We start from the raw sequence: 19,238 nt of genomic DNA on the forward strand, positions 1-19,238 counted from the left end.
CCTGGACCTTCTGACTCCTGAGGACAAACAGGCCCTTATCTAAAATCCAGAAAGGGATCCATTTGTAATCTGCACCTGCTTTACGTCCCAACACTTGGCACAAGGCAATGAAAGCTTGTCTAGCATTACTGTGAGTGGCCTTCTTTCCAACAGAGATGAAACATAAATATTCAGAAAGAAATTTCTAAAAAAATGATGAGGCGTTTTAGATTTTTTGATACATCTGTCTAAAAAGAAAAACAGTTTCAACTGCATTCCCACATTAGCAAATAAATAACACACATACTCTGCTGTGAAACAAAGGGACCACAGTAGTGAGACTGAAAGCTACAAACTGCTCAAGTGGCAGAGAACCAAGTCACCTACTGACTTGGCAAGGCCTTTGTTTGTTTGTTTCTTAAGAGAAAACAAACAGGACATACAACTAACAGCACAGCAATGACACTGGGCTGCCTCCCTTCAGATGCCGAGATGATGATCCTTCACTTCTTTGTGGTTCCTCTTTAGGGTTTAGTTTTGTAAGGATATGAAACCCAAGTTTGCATTTCCTGGTACAGTAATTTAAAAGAGGAGGAGCTGGGAAAAAGGATCCTAAAAATCAATCTTTAAAATGAGTTAAGGATCAAAACCAGTGATGTTAGTCACAAACACATGATAGTTACACAAGTTAAAAAAAAAAAGTCTTTTTTTTTTTTTTCCCCCTAAAAAGGGAAACAACAACAACTAATGATATTTGCCCTTTAGATGTTATTTTGTAGGTGGCTGTTCTTATGCTGTGGGCAGAACTGACTTGAAAGCAATGGAGTAGTTAAACCCTTAGAACGCTGCAGACATTCTGCCTTCCTTTTTAGATTCTCCGATTGCTTAGATTCCAACTTCTTTTTTTTTCCTTCCTGAAATGTAGTCATTGGGCAAAACTAGACAAAGATTCTCCATAAAAACCTAGTGACCCATCCTCCAAAGTCCTCCTAACTACCAGCAGGTCTCTCTGCCTGGGAAGATAAAACAAGAAGAAGAAAAAAACATAATAGTGTCTTGATATCTCTTAAATCCCCAAACAAATGTATAGCAAATAAACTAAAAATTATCTTTTTCCTAATTTCCCTCAATCTGCAATTATGCTGCAATTCACTTGTATCAGTTGTGTGTACAAAACATTTACAAAATGATCAAGTATGATCACAATGTTCCATTAAAAACTGCCCAGTAACAATTTGGCCATGAGACTGAAAAAAAAAAAAAAATCAGAAGAAATGCCAGCAGAACCAGAAAAGCCATTGCCCAAGGAGTTTTAATTCAAACCATAAACTTCAATTCCAGTGACTCATATTTTCAATTACTTTCTGAGGTTAGAAGGCAGTGGGATATCTGACAAAATGGTTTTAATATATGGAAAAACATCTTTGCTTCATGGCCTCTATAAAATGAGTGGTGTAGTTTTAAGTCGAGATACCAGCTTCGCAAGTACAAATCACACAAATGGCACTGAAGGCCAAACCATCCGGCAAAGAAAGGGCTTGAAAGAGAACCATCTTTGCACCTCTCAAAGCAGGTCATTTTAGATTAATAGAGATGTCCTTTGGCAACACAGTCTGTGCAAATACACACACTATCTGTAGACATATCTGATACTTTGCACTGTTTGTTTTTCCATCTTGCATGTCAATTATAGCCCAAAGTTTTTTCACCCCAGCTAACCCGAGTTTGTTTCTTGTCCACAAAAAAGGAAGCCAAGCTGACTTCTGTTCTAACATGAAGTTTCATTTCTGCAGATGATCTGATTTTCCCTTGAAGGCAAGCAGTTTCACAGCTTCTGTTAAACGTAATCAGGGTAAAAATTAGAAGCAAGGGCAAAAATCTTGAGAGGTATCTACAACGATGGAATAGAGATCTCCCATCGGAGTTAGCAGGAAGATGGTTCAAATCCTACCAGAACAGCAGAGAGAGGCAACAGAGCTCTTGACTCAAAGTGCAAAGATGGCTTAGGAAAATAATTTTAGAGAAAAGGTGCTAAGCCGTTCCATTAGAGAGCAAATACCGAGTCACATTCAGTCCTCAGAGCTACACACAGCTTTCAGTAACTTCAACACAAGTGTAAACCGCTATCAAGAGATTTAAGAGAGAAACTGAGTATCCTTCTGAGATTTGACCACAGTAAATCAGAGTTTTGAGGCTTTTATGCTATAGGTACCTTAGCCAAAGGCCCCAAGAGGGGAGAGTTCAGGCTCTAAATACTAATGAAGAAAAAGTTCAAGGCATCTTTCAGCTAACTAAACCATCAGTGCAAAAGAGTAGGATCCTTCCTTCCCTATTCTTTGCACATTTCTGATATATCAGAACACAGTATAAGTCAACATCAGTCCCCTTCTGCTCCCATCTAACTACAGATGGACATTATTTTTTTTAATGCAAACAAGAAAATCTCCACCACAAAATATTTTAAGCATCTCATAAAATGACATAGCATTCCTCTTTTTGTTTAGGGAGGAGAAGCTAACTGTCTGCTGCAGTTAGCAGGAAATTCCATTGACAATAAAATAAATAAATCAATCAATGGTCTCAAAAGCCTATGATTCAGTTATATGGGTTACAAAGAGCTTGGATTTGACAGCCAAATGTGTTCTTCTCTAAGATTTATCTGTGAACTTTCAATTAGAGAAATGAAGTGGAATAAACTACTCAGTGAAAATGAAGATATTTGGAAGGAAAAATTAAGTAATTCATTATGGCAAAGACTGTCTGGTGCCCATAAAAACAACAGAAACTACACAGCTCAGAAGTAAAAATGAGGGAAGAAAGCTGCCTTTCTGCTTATGGGTCTCGGAAAAGCTGCAAAGTCTCTGGGCTGAGAGTTAGAAAATGCAGAGATAAAACTATTTGAAAGCAGCAGGCAGCTAGAACTTAGCCTGACCCTCATCTAGAATTTATTAGTAAAGGCTAGGAAGGCCTGAGAAACTCTCTGCTTCTCCGTTACTGTGAATCAGCGAAGTGAAACAGTTCCCTCTAAACAACATAAAAACCATTTTCTGTGCAGTTTGGAACACGGGCATTTTTGCCTGGGATCACTTGTGCTTCAAAAACTCAGCGACAAAGGGCCAGATTAAAAAAAAAGAAAAAAGAGATAATAAGACCATTGAAGTTTACAACAACAGACCTTGAAGATTTAAAGTCCAAGTTGAAGATTTTTTTGTAGACAGAACATAGGTCAAATGATACATTTTCTACTAAGGAAATCAACAGGTAAATCAGGCTATTTCTGTACTGCAATAAAAGAATTTAAATAGTAAATGATACTGGTGAGCTATATCAGAGTAACAGGTACTTACATTACAGTTGGAAGACCCATCAAATGTTGAGTAAGAACCATCAGGCCATTCTGTAGCATCTACAGTGCTCGATTGCCTGTGCTGGGCTTCATACTCCTTCAGCTGAAATTTGAAAAGACAGAGAGAATGTTTTCCAGTGAGAAGCAGCTATCAATCCTCATTAAAATAGCAACAGTTAATGTCCTTTGGGGTTCCCCCCTACCGCCCCCGTATCATTGTGGAACTGGGAAAATCAGAACTTTTGCATTGCATGTCTCACTTGTTCAAAATAAATTAATTTACTTTAGAATCAGAAGGTTTAATGATGATTTTTTTTTCTTAATATGAAGTGATCTATCAATAATGAATTTTGATGAACTATCATTGGTAAAATATAAATTACTCATCCACATCTCAAAGGCACAGTTTATAGCAGACAGACTAAACAACAATCGCCTGCCAATTTCTTTCATAAAGGAAATGATCCACAGTAAAGAGTAGAAACCATCTTTTATAATTTTAAAACAAAAGACCATCTGTCCTATTTTCCAATAAAAGGCTTAAGATATAAACCCAATTCTACTGGAGACAAACTGTTGAGAGGATCATCAAGAACTGATGATATAAAAAAAAGAAAGAAAAAGTTGCTGCTAGTAGTTTAGACCACTAGAGGGAAACAGTACCAGTACATTTATGAACCATACAGATTAAGTACAGCCCTCCCCCACAAAATTTTTAACAGCAGAGAAGTAAAAGAATTCCCAATATTACCCCCCAGTAATTTTAAAATTTTGCATTCTCTTTCATTATATGACTCCCAGCAGAGTAATAATTTCTTCAGTCAATAATATAACTTTACATTCCAGGATAATCTATTTCAAGATGTAGACGTCAGTATAGAAATTTATCTGAGTGCCAATTCATGATCTAAATCATGTTTTCTGCACCTGTAATGAAGCCCATACAGAATACCCTGTGTTTCACCACAGTATTTTGCTCAAGGGCACAAAACCAGAAGTGTTGTGGAAACTTTAACACTGACCTTCTGGCTGCTGAGCAATTAAAATCTCAGCCCTATTGCTGCACAAATACAATAACTTAAAATTATTTTTCTTGTGGTTTATTTACATTTAGATTTTGTAAAGAAAAACTTGTGACAACCACTGTATTTATCAAAAAAATACATCTGTGTTGATTTTAATGTCAAATGCCAAAAATGGCTGAACTCATTTTTTTGAAGGCTATTGAAACATAACACCACCTTTTTGGCTAACAAGCAGAAGAAATTTTAGCTTAAACATTAGTATTTTTCCTTGCTGAAAATGGTAGCCTTCAATCAAACTGCCCTTCAGCCATTAGCAGCAGGAAAATAATAAGAAATATATGTGTTCTGAAATAAATAAGGCAAGCTCAGCAAAACTTGCAGCATTCCTTTTAGTACTTAAACAGACCTATGAACATCCATGATAAAAAAGGGCTAGTTCAGGTGAGATTCCTCTCCCTTACTTTAGACAGCTGCAATGAAAATGTCTACATGTAAGCTTTTCTCTGACTGGCACTCTTACTGCCAACAGAGAGAAGCACATGCTTATAAGACTTGATTAATTTACCACGCACTGGACACCTATTTTTGGTTGATCTAAGTCTCACCTTTCCCCATAAACAAAGGAATTGCCATATAATTTATGCTATCTAGTGCAATGAGACAAACAGGCCAGCTTTCTCCCCGTTCTCCTATGATTTCTGAGCAAATGAAAACTCCAAATTGGTATATCCTACATCCCAAAACAAGTTTCTCAAGGAAACTGAAGTATGTACATATCATACCCTAGCAAGTGCTTCCTCAATGGTGATCATCTTCTCTTTGACCATCATCATCAGCTGGATCCGTTCTTCATCACTCATCGTGATCTCACTGGCCACATACCCTACATCCTCTCCTGTGGGAAAAAGCACAAAGATAACAAGCACGTGTAAAGAGGTCATGCACAGAGTGGGGTACACTGAAACTGGATTTTACCCAGTGGTCTGAAATCTGGTCGGCACATGGATCTGGCTGGCCAGAAATAGACCCTCGCCAGAGCAGCCTCATAGTATGATTTCAAAGGATTGAATGACTTGGAAGTAAGAGCAAGTAAGTAAATTAGGGCTAGAAAACGAAGACTGCTCTGACATTGAAAGCAAGAGAGCATGACAAGCAGAAATAAAAAGTGACTGTCATCACACAGCTATTGACCCTGAAAGACAGGAATCAAAAAGAGAAAGTGCTAATGCCAGAAGAATCCTGCACTCAGCCCTGAGGAATACTGTAGTCAGCTGCCAGAGCGGATGGGAAGCCCTTCCAGGAACGGTGTGCTGGGCTCCTTGCAGCTCTTTGCTGCAGACTGGCCATGTCCTCCAATCTCTCCAGGCTATCTAATCGGTCACTGAGCTGGCACATCATGCTAGATGTATTGGGGCTTTCAACTCCAGGACCTCTCCTTTTGGCATGTGCTTGACATATCAGCATGGACAATTAGAACTTGCCTTGAGAGCCAGCAAAGACCCACACTTAACTGAGAGTGTAAATGTGCCCCTTTTGACCTCCTAAGTGGGCTCCTGTCATCTTTCACAATCCACCTGAACACAGACATAGTGACACGGAGAAGCATCTGTTCGCAACACAACGATCTAATAGATACACATGGGGAAACATAAAATTTTTTGTGTGAAGAGAAATACTTTAAGCAGCACACAGCTGCGTCTTTTGGAGAACTAGAGAAAGACACCTGGCAGTTTAAATGGAATCGATCCTTCATTTGCATTAGTTACCAGATGCACTTTTACTATTCCTTCTTGTACTGTCCTCTCCTACAATGAGAGGTTGGATTCAAGCCTGAAGCAAACAGGTCAAAGTAACCAAATGCCAAAGAAAGCAGAACCATCTTTCTAATTGAAACAGATCAGCATTTCTCTCATCAAGTCAGGATCAGAAAAAAAAACATGTCCTGGTTTGAGTTAAAATGGAACCAATTTTGGTCAGTAACTTCGCTTCTTAGCTGGGCCTCTCTAACTACTGAAATTAACAGCATATTGTACAGACAATGCTCACTCTCTCAGAGTGATAAGACCTATGTTTATAGCTGATGCCCAGGCATGGGATGCAGAGAGGACCTTGCTTACACTTATTGCCGTAACACCCAAGGCCAAACAACTTTGTTATTTGCCTCGATGGAGGGTCGGAAGCGGAAAAGCATAGTGGGGTCCCACCTGCAGGGAGGAGCAGACAGGACAGGTGACCCAAAACTGACCAACGAGGGTATTCCATCCCATCTGCCTCATGCTCAGTATAAAGGCTGAGAGATCAAAGGGTCAGCTCTCTTCCTGCAATGGCCGACGTCTGAGGAGGCCTCTGTTCATCTGCCTGCGATCCCGACCCTGAAGGCAGATCCAGAATCCAGTTCCCGTCCGTCACTGAGTCCAGCCTGGGACTGCCCCAGTGCCAGCCGGTGTCGTGATTGTCATCTCAGGAGCTTGATACGGTTTTGTATATATTTCATTATTTCTTTTTTATTTTATTATTAACATTTCGTTAAAGTAGTTTAGTTCCTTCTAAACTCATAACTCTTTTTTCCTCCTCTGCCCCTCTCTTTGAAGAGGGGTAGAGGAGAGCATCTGTCAGTCCCATCTGGGGTCCCCCAGGTCCCCAGCAGCCAATTTGGCCTAAACCACGACAAAACCCCAAAAAACATCTTGTTCATTTACAGATATTATTTATAAATATATATTAACCACATCACTTTGCACATGTGCCATCACCGAAGGCATCCCAGCTTCATGTCTGCAGTCTGACAGAACATGACTTGTCTGAGCTCTGTCATAATGAACTAAACCTGTGACACTTCTAAATCCACAGACCCCCAACTGCCATACAGTTGCAAATGAATCTTACTCCTTTGTGACGCTGGCTCCTTCTATTTTATATGGATAGGTTGTGTGTCCTTAAAAGAGACTTACCTTTTGAAGTCTGCCTCATTAGTCCTTTCTGGTTCTTTCGGAAATTCTGCCAAAAAAACTTGTTTTTCTTTTTCCAGTCTGCTTTCCCTAAAAGGAAAGTGAGGTGGGAGGATCAGGGGAAAGGGAAAAAGAATTTCAGAAAGAAACATTAGTTAGTAAATGCTAGAGAAGCTTTCAAACATTAAGCTGTATTTTCTAAGTCAGAAACCAGAATAAAAACCCCTCTATTTTTCTTTTTCTTGATTTATTCTATAGTAGAACTATGCTGATACAGCTTTTAAGGGAAATGCACATTCTTTTATAATTGCCAATGCTACAGAGGACTGAGATAAGCCAGTAACTTACATATTTTGAATTATAAACAGAAAATATTTTACATTCATTTTGATATCTGTTGAGTTGTTAATGTCAAGACTGGAAGTGTTTTTGAAGTATTTTGTTGGTTCATTCTCTTTAACTGAACCACAATTACGCAGCCTAAGCCACAATTCAGATAAGTAACGTTCTAACATGTGCGTCCATATCTATACAGAAAAGAAACACTTTATATACATATATATAAAGGCACACACACATGTGCAAACACACGTGCACATTCTGCTACTCGGCATGAGAAATTTCATGAGACCATCAGCTACATCTGACTCTTGCTCTCTGTATGCCTGGACTGTACAAAGCTGGGTCCCCACGTCCTTTAATTAATCAGATCTGCATGCAACCCAGAAGTAAATCATTGTGCTAAAAAAGAAACGGGACCTGGCTCAAGGTAGGGCATACAACTGTGTTCTGTTGAACTAACCAGAGCACACACTATAAAGTTTATGACATCTGCAAGAGAATATACTGTGCCTGATATGGCTGAAATGCTACTGATAACGACCTACTTCACCACCCTGCTTTTAAAAAATTCAAAGGAACACAGTTTATACTGTGCCACTGAGTTTCAGCATGTGACTATAGTATTTTGGATCTTGCCCTAGAAGCCCTAGAGCTGGGTTTACTGACTTTCTGAAACGCAGCTTAAGTTTAGACTGTGTGGAAATGCCCCTAGAAAAAAATAAAAAGAAAGAACAAAACTCCACAGATTTTCTCTTCCTCTCCAATAAGCAAAATACAATTTGTCCAGAATTGCATCAACTCAGCTAATAAGTCAGGATAGCAATATGAACTAAATACAGTAAGTTAAAAACAAAAAAAAAAAAAGAGAGAAAAAAGAAAAGAAAAAGCGAGAGACAATGGAAAACAAGTACATATTTAAAAATGAAAAATATTTCTGAAAAAAAAGGAAGAGGCTCTGGTACGATGTGAACAAAAATAACAGAAACACCAGTTACTCACTGGCAGTGATAATTTTCAGAGTACAAATGGGTAGGCTAACAGTGATCTAACATGCAGACATTTGAAATTCAATATAACAAGGCAAAAGATGCATATATATCACATGACAATGCTGGCTGGGTAGTCTCAGTGATCATTGAGACACGCAGCATCTAACTTTTAGAGCTGTGAAGACTCGCCTCCCCACTCCCCCCACAAATGCTGCTGACTTCTGCCAGCATTGTGTTTACTCAGCTCTTCACATCCCAGCACAAGCAAAACTCAAAACCTGCTTAAGAATTCCATAGGAGTATTAAATAAAATGAAATATACTGACCTACAGAGCCTTCTTCCGAACTTGATTTATGAATGGAGAGCCTAGGACAAAAAAAGAGAAGTGGACTTATTGATGTAGGCTTCTCACATTTCATGGGAGCTGTCTGATTACAGTAAATTATAGTTTCCAAACAGTATATCATGAGCTGTTTTCTCTTCCCCTTTCTTCCCAACACAGCAAGTTGGAAACAAAAACTGAACACACTGGTCCAACCACAGTAACTGAGTTCCCCTCTTAAACACGCCTTTTGTGACCAGCATAGAAAAATACATACCAACAGAAACCTATGGTTAAGGCAAAGGAGTCTAGGGATCCCTCAGAAAAACGCTTTTCCCATATACTTTCCCCCTTTCTATTTGTAAAACAGTATTTTGGCTGCCTTCGAAACTGTAACACTGGGATGCTGTATTTGTTTAGCTGTATAACAGTTTTTGGCCTACTTGTTTTTTATCTGAAAATGCTTTATAAATATGCACTCATTAAACTTTCAGAAGCCACTGTGTGGAATACAGGAGTAGAGATGTTTTAAGGACAAGGTGAAGAAGGCCTGTCCAAACCCTATGAAGTGCAACCACAGATGACGGGAGACTACAGCTTCTTTCTCCTGAGTCCCTTCTGAGTGCTTTCCAACCACTGTATACTCCCTTCCTCAAAAGCTAGCTGGAGAGACTTATTTTAACAGAACATGGACTTTACAAACAAGCTACTAAAATAGTAAGTAAATCTTTTATTCTCGGTCTTTATGTTCATTGAACTAGTTTTCCGTAATGGATTCCAACTCAGTGCCAACGGCTCATTGTGGGATCTCTGATGAGACATCACCCCCCTTCATTGCCTTTGTTTCTGCCTGTATAAGTGGAGCTAATAGAAATTACCAAATCTTGTGCAATTCTTTGAAGCCTTCCTATGGGAATCACTATTTAACCAAGATGTGCCAAGCCAGTGAAATGACTTCTGCCAGCTTCAATGGCTTTGCTGGAGGGTCCAAGCACAAAGCATTATTGCAGTCTCTTTGTTGAGAGCTCGGCCCCGCGACATGACAATGCCCTATTGTGCGGTAGCTGTACTGCAGCCATGCAGAACAGAAACATGCGTACCCCAGCATACCAAGAAGACCTCAAGCCAAATCGTTCTTTGAATGAGGCCATACAATAATACATGCGTGCCATACTCTGGTTGCTGTCCACAGCGTTTGCACAGGCTCTTGCGCTTTCTTAGATGCCCAGAAGAGGGCAATGAAGAGTTTTTTATCAATTCAGTAAACTACTTGAAGGAAAATTTCAGTTCAAGCCAGTTCAGAGTTTTAGAAGATGTAAGCAATTACTGGCCAACGTTTTGTAAGTACGAAAAACATGCTCATCAATTTGCAAAGACATCATTAAAGGGCAAATGAGACACTACGAAGTTTCAGTTAGGTTTAGTAATTCATCCAGACAACGAGGGTTTGGCACAGCGAAGCTCTGAAATGTAACCTCCTTAGAAATTTAATCTAGCACAAACTGCAAACCAATTGAAGCAACCAAATTTCAGATTCGTAGTGCACCAATCACAGGAAGACGTTTAGTGTTTTCCCTGCTGATAAAGTTCATCCTTGAAGGGGAAAAGTTAATGACATAAGTGATATGCCACAAAATGATCAGATGTTATAGAAGCCTGAATAACAAATGCAGGAGAAAAATACAAACCTCATACTTTCTGGGTAAAAAAATCCAGAAAAGCCAGTGTCAAAACATAAAGACTTTCAACAGGGCCAGGATTTCATCCAGACACTTAAAAGTAAAGTTGTCAGCAAGTACTTTTCTAAATAAAGGTAAATCAGATTAAAAATATGTGGATTTGTATATGGAGACAACCAAGTAAAAACAAAGCCAAGTTCTGTTGGAACTGACAGAATTATTACACCACTCAGGTTTTGCACCTGAGCATAGACCTCACCCATCAAGCAGTTATTCTATTTAACTTGAATGAATTTAGCATCCATGAAATGCACCAAATTGCCGTCCTTAGAAATTGATTTCTGTTAATGATCAGAACTTTGCCCGACTAGTGAAATCAGTCTCGAAGTGGAGAGGCAGTCTCTTTGCTCTTCAGCCTCCAAATCCATTTTAATCCTTTTCTTCCCTTGCGCAGTTGCCAACAACGATGCAAGTAAGTAGCAGGTGTAGCAGCAATGTCTGTGATGTGGACATCTGTTCACTGGGACTTAGCTTGAGGCCACCAACTTGTCATACACTGACCTCCGAAGAAGGGGAAGAGCAGTAGGAAACTTCTGATGTGCCTGAGCTAGAAGGGGTGAGTGAGAAAAAGAGTAGGATCCACAGCAAGCTGACCACCTTATCGTTTATAAGTGATTTAAGAACTATGCTGAGTTTCATCAGAGGATGCAAATTCCAATTATCATTTCATGCATTCCCTAAAGAGGAAATCTTCCATGCCTGGGCTGACCTTGAAAATGCAAACAGCTGCTCTGAAGAGATGGAAATGCTGACAAAACCTACCACACAGAGCCTGATAAGGCACTTGCTTTTTAGTTCCACCAGACAACTCTGATGCTTAAAAATCCTCAGTGAAATCAATCAAGCATTTTACTCCCTAGATGTCTGGTGAAAGAGTCCAGAATACCTCAGAGTTGCTGTATGTTTGATTTGCCAATTACGCTCCCTTACTCTGTTAAATCTGCAGCTCCTCTGTGAACGTGCACTGCAAGTGATTTGTGTTCTTCCATTCATAGACTGATAACTTGTACTGAAAGTTAATGATGCAGTGACACTTGGCAGAAGTTTCAGCACTGCGTGTCTGAAAGGGAGCCAAATGCCATTACTCTACCGTGGAGGCCTTCATTTTTGTTGTGGTCTGATGTACAACTTCATTAGCAAGCTTTCACATGAAATGTACTCTGTCACAGCATATAGTAGAAGAAATGTATGGATATATGTTCAGACAAGAAGGAAGAAAAAAACATTTATGGCCAGAGGGAAGGAGTACTCTCTTATCAACCCATAATCTCTGGAATCGAGCTGCAGAAGGGGTCAAAATTTTAATCCATTAATCTCACAAATTCAAAACCATCTCTAGTTCCAACTCTAGTATCAGCCTAAACTGCCGAAATAAACAAAGGGGGGGGGGTGTGTGGAGCAGCACAACAGATAATCTAAAAATGGAGCTACATTTGGGAGTAACCAAATATTACTGCCTTAGAGAGATGATGGGTTTCAGCGGAGTTTAGTAAATTACATCAGACCACTCAGTTATCAGTGACACAAAATTTAGCAGTAGCAGCAGCCAGAGTAGAGAACCTGGACCAGGAAGTAGCTGATTAGAGAGGCTGCCTTAACAGAAGTGAGGTTACATTCAATGCTAAAATGAGCAAGTACACAAACAGGACTGACACAAAAGTCACTCTTTCAAATGCTGGAGGTTTGCAAATGACAGAGTACCTGGGGATACCAGCTGAAAAAAGATGACTGAGAAAAAACCAACACATTAATCCTGACAGGCATAAGGATGGGAAATTCCAATGGCAGTACAAAGAATGAAAATATATGGGAATAGCTGTACAACTGTCATTACTCATGCTCAAGAAAGATGAATTCAGAAGTAGTAAAGAGAAAAGCTGTTAGAATAGTCAGGGAACCGGACAGCTTATCTTAAGAGAGAAAGCTAGAAAAGTTTTGCCTGTTCAGTCTGTCAAAATGGAAAGCTGCAAGAAGATTAACTTAGTGCCTATTAATCAATCAGGCACAGGAACAAGTAGACATAAGCTGGAAAGAAATTAGAAAAGAGGAGTTAACAGTTCCTAACTATTTGGACAAACTTCCAACAGTAAGTAGAGAAAGGGAGGGCAGCTTTAAAAACTGCTTTGAAGAGGGTCCTTGGAAGACACAGACCAGACCAGACATCCTTGACAACAAAGATCTGGACATGAGGACTGCCTCTGGAGGACACTTCTGGTTCTCTTGCAGCCTGTGGGTTTTGCATGATCAATAGCAAAGCCAGGCATCCAAAACAGTCTTTGAATCTATCTTTCCACAAAAGTGCTGCAGTGGGGGTGACCTTGCTATACCTAAGCCATCCCCCCTTTGTAAATGAACCCTTGAAACCTGGAGGTGGGCTCCAAAACTTGGGGCACAAGGAAGAACCAATACACACATTTGTGTCACAAGCCAACTGAGACTGTATCTGATTATTAAGATGGGTTTTAACTAGGTTGTACCGAGCTACGAGGCTACAGTTTTCCCTGTTAACTCTGGACTGATTGTGATCTCAGACAGAAAAACAGCATGGCTTATCTCACATACAGAGCGGTTGATTTTACAAGAGACACAGTCATACGTGCCCTGAGATGTGAATGTGCTGGTACACCGCAGAACTGGGAAAGGAAACAAATGACACCATGTACTGCTTTCATGAATGTGCCTGTTGATTTTTGAAAGCTCATCGTTCTTGAAGCAGAACAAACATGGGAACTGAGAACGACGGGATTTTTGATGGGGTTTTGTTTCAACACTAAGTATTTTAAATGCAGATGTGCTTTAACACATGGCTGCATCTCATTTATGGACCATAAAATCCACAGGTGCATAGCACCATCTGATAATGAAACCACTACTGTTATGATCTTCAATAAACTGATAGTGGCCCTCTTATTCCCTCCCAATGACTATTTATAGCCCATTGAGGAAAATGCTTTGGATGGGATTTTCAATCTACAAATATTATGCATGTTGATAGCGGTGAATAAACCAATGCAAAAACGCATGCTGGCTCTGCTGCAAAGCCATTTGGTTATCCGTATACATTAGAAATGGCCCAGTCACATAATTAGTATGAAAAACTGACAGACTTGTAACTGCTCCTGACTGAATACAAGATAATTTATCTAACCGGAGCTGGCACAGGGAAGAAAATGGGCCTTTGGTATTTTTATCAAATTTGCATGAACCTGAAGAGAAAGCAGGCCTGCAAGGTTCTGACCTTGCTGGCACCAGTGTGAGAAAGGGATGGAAAGCAAAGACGTTTCATTCAATTATCTTCTCATTAGGTTTCCATAGCAATGGCTCTTTAAGCAGGTCAAAACTTTCTCAGTGGAAACAAACACTGAGCTGCTTGTGGGCTGTGCCTGCGTATGTGTATTTTCTGCCACCACCAGCACAGAAGCCACCACCTTGGCCTCACAGGCTCGGTCCGGTGACTGGCAGCGGGGAGATGAGGCTACATCACATATTTAATAAACGACTGGTGGGTCCCAGCCAGGAGGCAGATAATTGTCAGCTAAAAACTCTGAGAGCAAAAAGCAGGGTCCAACGTACTGCATGCAATGCACCCTGGTCTGCGTGCATTGCTCACTCCGTGCCGTGTTGACTAGCTGCGACAAGTCGGGCTGTCTCATGAAAGGCGCCCTTCATGCTTCCTCGTACAAAATTACCAGGCTTGAAATCTTCTTCCAGCTGCTCAAAGGCACACTGGTTTCCCTCCTCACGTGTCCCAGGCGGCGTTTGGCTGGCCTCTCACTCCCATTGTGCGGGTTATTGTGGGAGTTTCCTGCCCTACTTCTCTTGAGAAGGCTGTTTAAAGGCAGTATGAATAATTTGGCTTTGACTAAATCAGGTCTCAAACAAGTGAAAACAGGGCCATACACATTCACTGATTCTTTTCGATTGCTGCAAGCATGGGTATAAAAAAAAAAGTATCTTAAATGCAGACGTCTCAAGTATAGCAAGCTCTTACGTCTTTTTCTTCCAATATTCCTTTCCATTTTTAAACTATGCAAAAGGAACAATATATTCTGTTAGTAATTAAGTGCAGCCTTTAGCATCCTTGATTTGGGGAATTTGTTTATTTTCTGCTTTGTTCTTCTCAGTTTCTGCCCTCTCTCGGCCTCACGTCCTCTGTCAGACCCGTGCTCCTGTTTCTTTGCAGATGTGTTTACAAATACCTGCCAAAGTTAATTTGGGCACCTGCCAGAATCAAACGTGATGGAATTTAAGGCCCCCCCCCGGCCCCCCATCCATGACCTGGAGGGATGATTTAATAACCTTCTGCATTCAAAGCTTGACCTGCAGTTTGAATGCTGCAGGGGAAGAGGATTAGGAAATCTAGTGTTAAAAACTACTGGCAAAGGCCAGTAGATAGTGTACAGGGGCAGAATTGAGGCTTGCATGAACCCTTTCGCAAAACGAAAGCCTTTTTTAAAGAGACTGCTGCTTTCAGTGAAAATCACTGTGGAAGATGGGAACACTGAACTGCAAGCACACTCCAAGCCTCAGGCTAATTTGGAGTTCAAGTGTATACCACAGGATGGTGACTGGCTTTACTATGGCACAGTCCATTGCAAAAAATCCCTAAAAATAGATTCAGTCAATAGTTTCTCCTGCAGAGACAACAGCATGCAGATAGCAGCCACTCATTGTGGCCTCACTGGTTGCCTGCTAATGACCTCAGAGAAAGCCCTAACGCCCCAGCAGCCTACAATTCCTCCTCTGACATTCCCAACAAGCCACGAGAGATCTGGCCAAACTGTATGAACTCAATGTGCGAGGGGGTCAGCGCAAGATGTATGTCCCGCGCAAACAGAGAGAATGACAAAGACATTCACTCTCGGGAGCAGCTGAGGCAGGGAGTTGAGGACACAGCTGCCGGGGGCACAGCAGCTCCCCCCCACCAGGGGAATGTAAAGCCCCCAAGCAATGCTGCCCTGTGCCACCTGCACCCCACATGTGTGTGCTTTTCTCCAGCACCTTCCGCTTGAAAAGTCTGTTTCTGCTCAGCTCCCTGCTCTGGCAGAGTCTGGGACTTAGGTCCTGAGGATCACAGGGTTGAGAATGCTTAAACTGTACTGTGCCGCAGGCTGAGGAGTACAGCAGGATGAACTGTGGCGCTTAACATGAATTACGACCATTTACTTGGTCAGCAGTGTGCTTGAGTGGTACAGTTCAAGAACCAGCAGGTGATTCATGTAGGATGTGACAATTCGTAACACCCACTGCCACGCAAAGGTGGTGGGAACGCCTGCGAAACACCAGATACAGCCATAACTGTTACCTCATGCCTTGTTTTTTGTCCTTCCTTTCTCTAGCAGCTGCCAAGAAAAAAAATGAGTATATAGGAGTGACTGTACCTCATCCTATCTGTACGCAGTGCTCTTGGATCTCTCACCCGCTTCCTTCTCTTTCCTGGCAGTTCTCTGATACACCACATTTGAAACTTGCCCAGAGGCTGCTGGACCAAACAGTGACAGCAAACAGATCTATTTCCCAAGACGGAAAACACACAACTTCCCCTCTGCAACATCCCCAGTTCTTCTAAAAACAGGATGAGAGTCAGGATGCAGAAGCCTGAGTTCAGGGGACTGGGTTTAACCTGGATTTCCTGGCAAACGTGCAGAGCTCATCAGTCTGTCATGTAGATTTGAATGCTCAAAAACGGGAACAGGCTAAAAGTTGGATTACATTGTTTTAAATGTTCTGTTTACAATTATGAGAAAACCCTGCTCAGTCCCCTGAGTAAACATCCTTGGGGTGTTGCCATCACTTGGAAATAATAGGGATTGTATATACAATACATCCCCAGACCAACATGGTATGGGGACAAAGGAGCAACAGTAACTGCTAAGAACACATTTACTGCATATTTGTTACATTGATGATTCTTCTAGCAAATGCAGAAGTCATTGTGTCTATGCAGGACCACCTGCATTTCTGTGAACATTTTTGTTTAAAATGAGTAATATCACTGTTAAAGATGCTACTGCCACTTCGCTGAAGGCACACCGAGAATCTGCAAACTTACACTGGCACCACAATGGACAGCAAGACTAAAGTTTAAAAGATGGGAATCTTGGAAAGGGCAGAGGGAAATGAAATTTATTATTAGGGGAAGAAAGCTCCAAACATCTCATTCCATGCTTTGCATTATTTGCTGAATATTATATGTCTCAGAAGCCTGACCAACTGTTTCAATTTACAGAAGGAACTCCAGTATGGCCAAAAAATCAGAGCAATTGTGAGGCCAAGCTTGAACAAACATGACTTTGTTTTCTGTTGTTTACAGATAGAGCTTTTCAGGCCACATCACTACCCTTGCTGTTATTCACATAAATCTAAAAAGCCTTTGCTACAGTGAAGATTTTTCTCTTTGTCAGAATCAATCGAATGAAAACCATCTTTGGTAGGGCATTTATAGTGCACAGAGCAGGTTCATATGTGCAGTCTTTTTTTTTGTAGCTTGTTCTAATTAACAGGAACAGTGTTGTCAGCAACAGAGGAAGGTAGCATTGTCCCAGATGCCTTTTGGAGGGGCAATGGCTTGAAGTGACAAGCAACTCTGCCTCCAGGCTCGTTTAACCCCTTTTGCCTCCCTCCAGGACCTATGGCTGCTCTTCTGTGTTGCAGCACATCACCCACTAGACAGACACTTGTTGAGAAACTTGCTGGACAGAGGACACCGACTAATTTCACGCTGGCTTTGGACAGACTGGGCAGCAAGGTTAGTAAGACCCAAGGCAAGACTGAACATACACTGCTTGTCCGCACAAACAAGATTTTTCCCTACCACCAAGGCTAATCTGTTTTCAGTGCGGTGTACAGTGGAGCCTGTCAGGCTCTCTCTTCAGTTGGGCACCACAGAAAAGGAAAACCAAACCAGGTTAAAACAAACAGCTTCTTCCAGACTCCCTCAAAGCCTCTTTCTGTCTGGAATCTCTCAACTCTGGCAAATTAAACAGCCATCCAGGTGTGTTATTTTAAAACTTTAGACCTTGTTAGCTTTAAGCTGCAGGGTCTGCAGGCAACAGTGCTGCGTGAGGGAGCCACTGAGAGCAACCATGTTCCAGCCGGCCACTTGATCCCTCTCCTCCCTATCCCACTGTGGATTTTTCCTTGGCACTTGCTTTTACTTACTGAAGCAACATGCTCAGAACACAGAAAAAACTCACCTCACCCTGAGAAAACATTTGTATTTTCAATATGTAGAAATATAACATTTCTTGGGCAAGTAGTTACTTGGGCTTTGGAAGAATACACACACAACAGATTTTTCAGCTCCTGAAAATCTAGATGTCTCTTATGGTACAAATCTCTCCTTTTGCCCCCCAAATCTCTGTGAAGATGAGAAACCAATGCACATCTGCATCGAGTTTCAGGTTTGGCAAACTGGAGTCTTCTCACAACAAAAGAAGTTTTGTAAAAGGTTTAACCCAGATCTTTCACACAGCATGAGGCGGCCACAAAAGCAGCACCCCCAAAGGGACAAGCTTTCCTGTCTCCTAGCATGCCCACACAGCAAATTCAGATGAAAGCCATAAACTAAACACCGAACCCAAAAAACCCCTCCAGGGCCAACATGCCATCCTCCCCCGAAAACCATCAAATTCAACACATTAGTAGCAAGTACAGATGTATCAGAGAGACTTGAAGTGGTCATTTTCCTGCAGATCAATTTTATAAGCGCTGCCTCCCATGACAATTCATTGATGAGGCAGGCTGTGACTAATAGGCACAGGCCTGTATAATTTCAGTTTTGAATAATTTGTACAGTATTTAGTAGATATACTTTATTTTCAACACCTTGCCCAATTAGCATACATCACATTGCCTTGTTTCTTACTGCACAAATATTTCACGCAATCTGCCCTGTGACAGTTTCATGTATCTGATCAGGTTAATCATGTACAACCTTTAACTGACAGACAAATGCTAAAGCAGTACACTTCCATTCTTGAAAAGTCCACAAAAATCACAGGTCCCTGCCATCTGGACTAAGATAACGAGGTTAGTTTCCTTTCAATGAGGTAAAGGGGCTCTCTCAGAGTCACTCAGAAGATGTTTTTGTAGATACTGTCTTCTCACTCAGTTATTTGTGGTACAACACCTACACAGAGACACAATTTAGGAAGCTGGCTAGAACTTCTAAGAGGAGCTTATTCCCAGTTGTGTGCTGTCCTCCTGCAAGATCTTTATCTCATTATTACCCGAGGTGGGATGATGATATTTATCCATGGGGAAAGTGCTTTGAGACTGAGAGAAAAGTATTATGATTATAGGATAACCTTGGAGGCTTACTTCCTAGATTACAGTTTCCATAATGTTCCCATCCACTTGGCAGTTCTGGTTTCATTATAATGTTAGACAGGGAGGTATCCTTGAAGAAAACTTTTCCATCTTTCAGTATCTGAAGCACCACTTTTAAACCCTAAGCCTTCTAGGCTTTCTCTGTTAACAGCACGTAAAATGGGGGCAGTGATGGTACCCAAGGTAAAATTCAACTCATCTGTCTTAAACCATTTT

General features: G+C 41.0%; 1 protein-coding gene across 1 annotated transcript in view; it reads right to left on the minus strand.

Moving 5' to 3' along the window:
• Positions 1-19,238, minus strand: part of SASH1 (SAM and SH3 domain containing 1) — a 99,485-nt gene that overhangs the window by 40,569 nt on the left and 39,678 nt on the right. The window contains 4 exon segments of the mRNA XM_009883291.1: positions 3,327-3,428; positions 5,133-5,245; positions 7,302-7,388; positions 8,956-8,996. Coding sequence (XP_009881593.1) covers positions 3,327-3,428; positions 5,133-5,245; positions 7,302-7,388; positions 8,956-8,996 — 343 coding nt within the window.

Source organism: Charadrius vociferus, unplaced genomic scaffold (genome assembly GCF_000708025.1).
Source record: "Charadrius vociferus isolate BGI_N301 unplaced genomic scaffold, ASM70802v2 scaffold114, whole genome shotgun sequence".
Taxonomy (NCBI): domain Eukaryota; kingdom Metazoa; phylum Chordata; class Aves; order Charadriiformes; family Charadriidae; genus Charadrius; species Charadrius vociferus.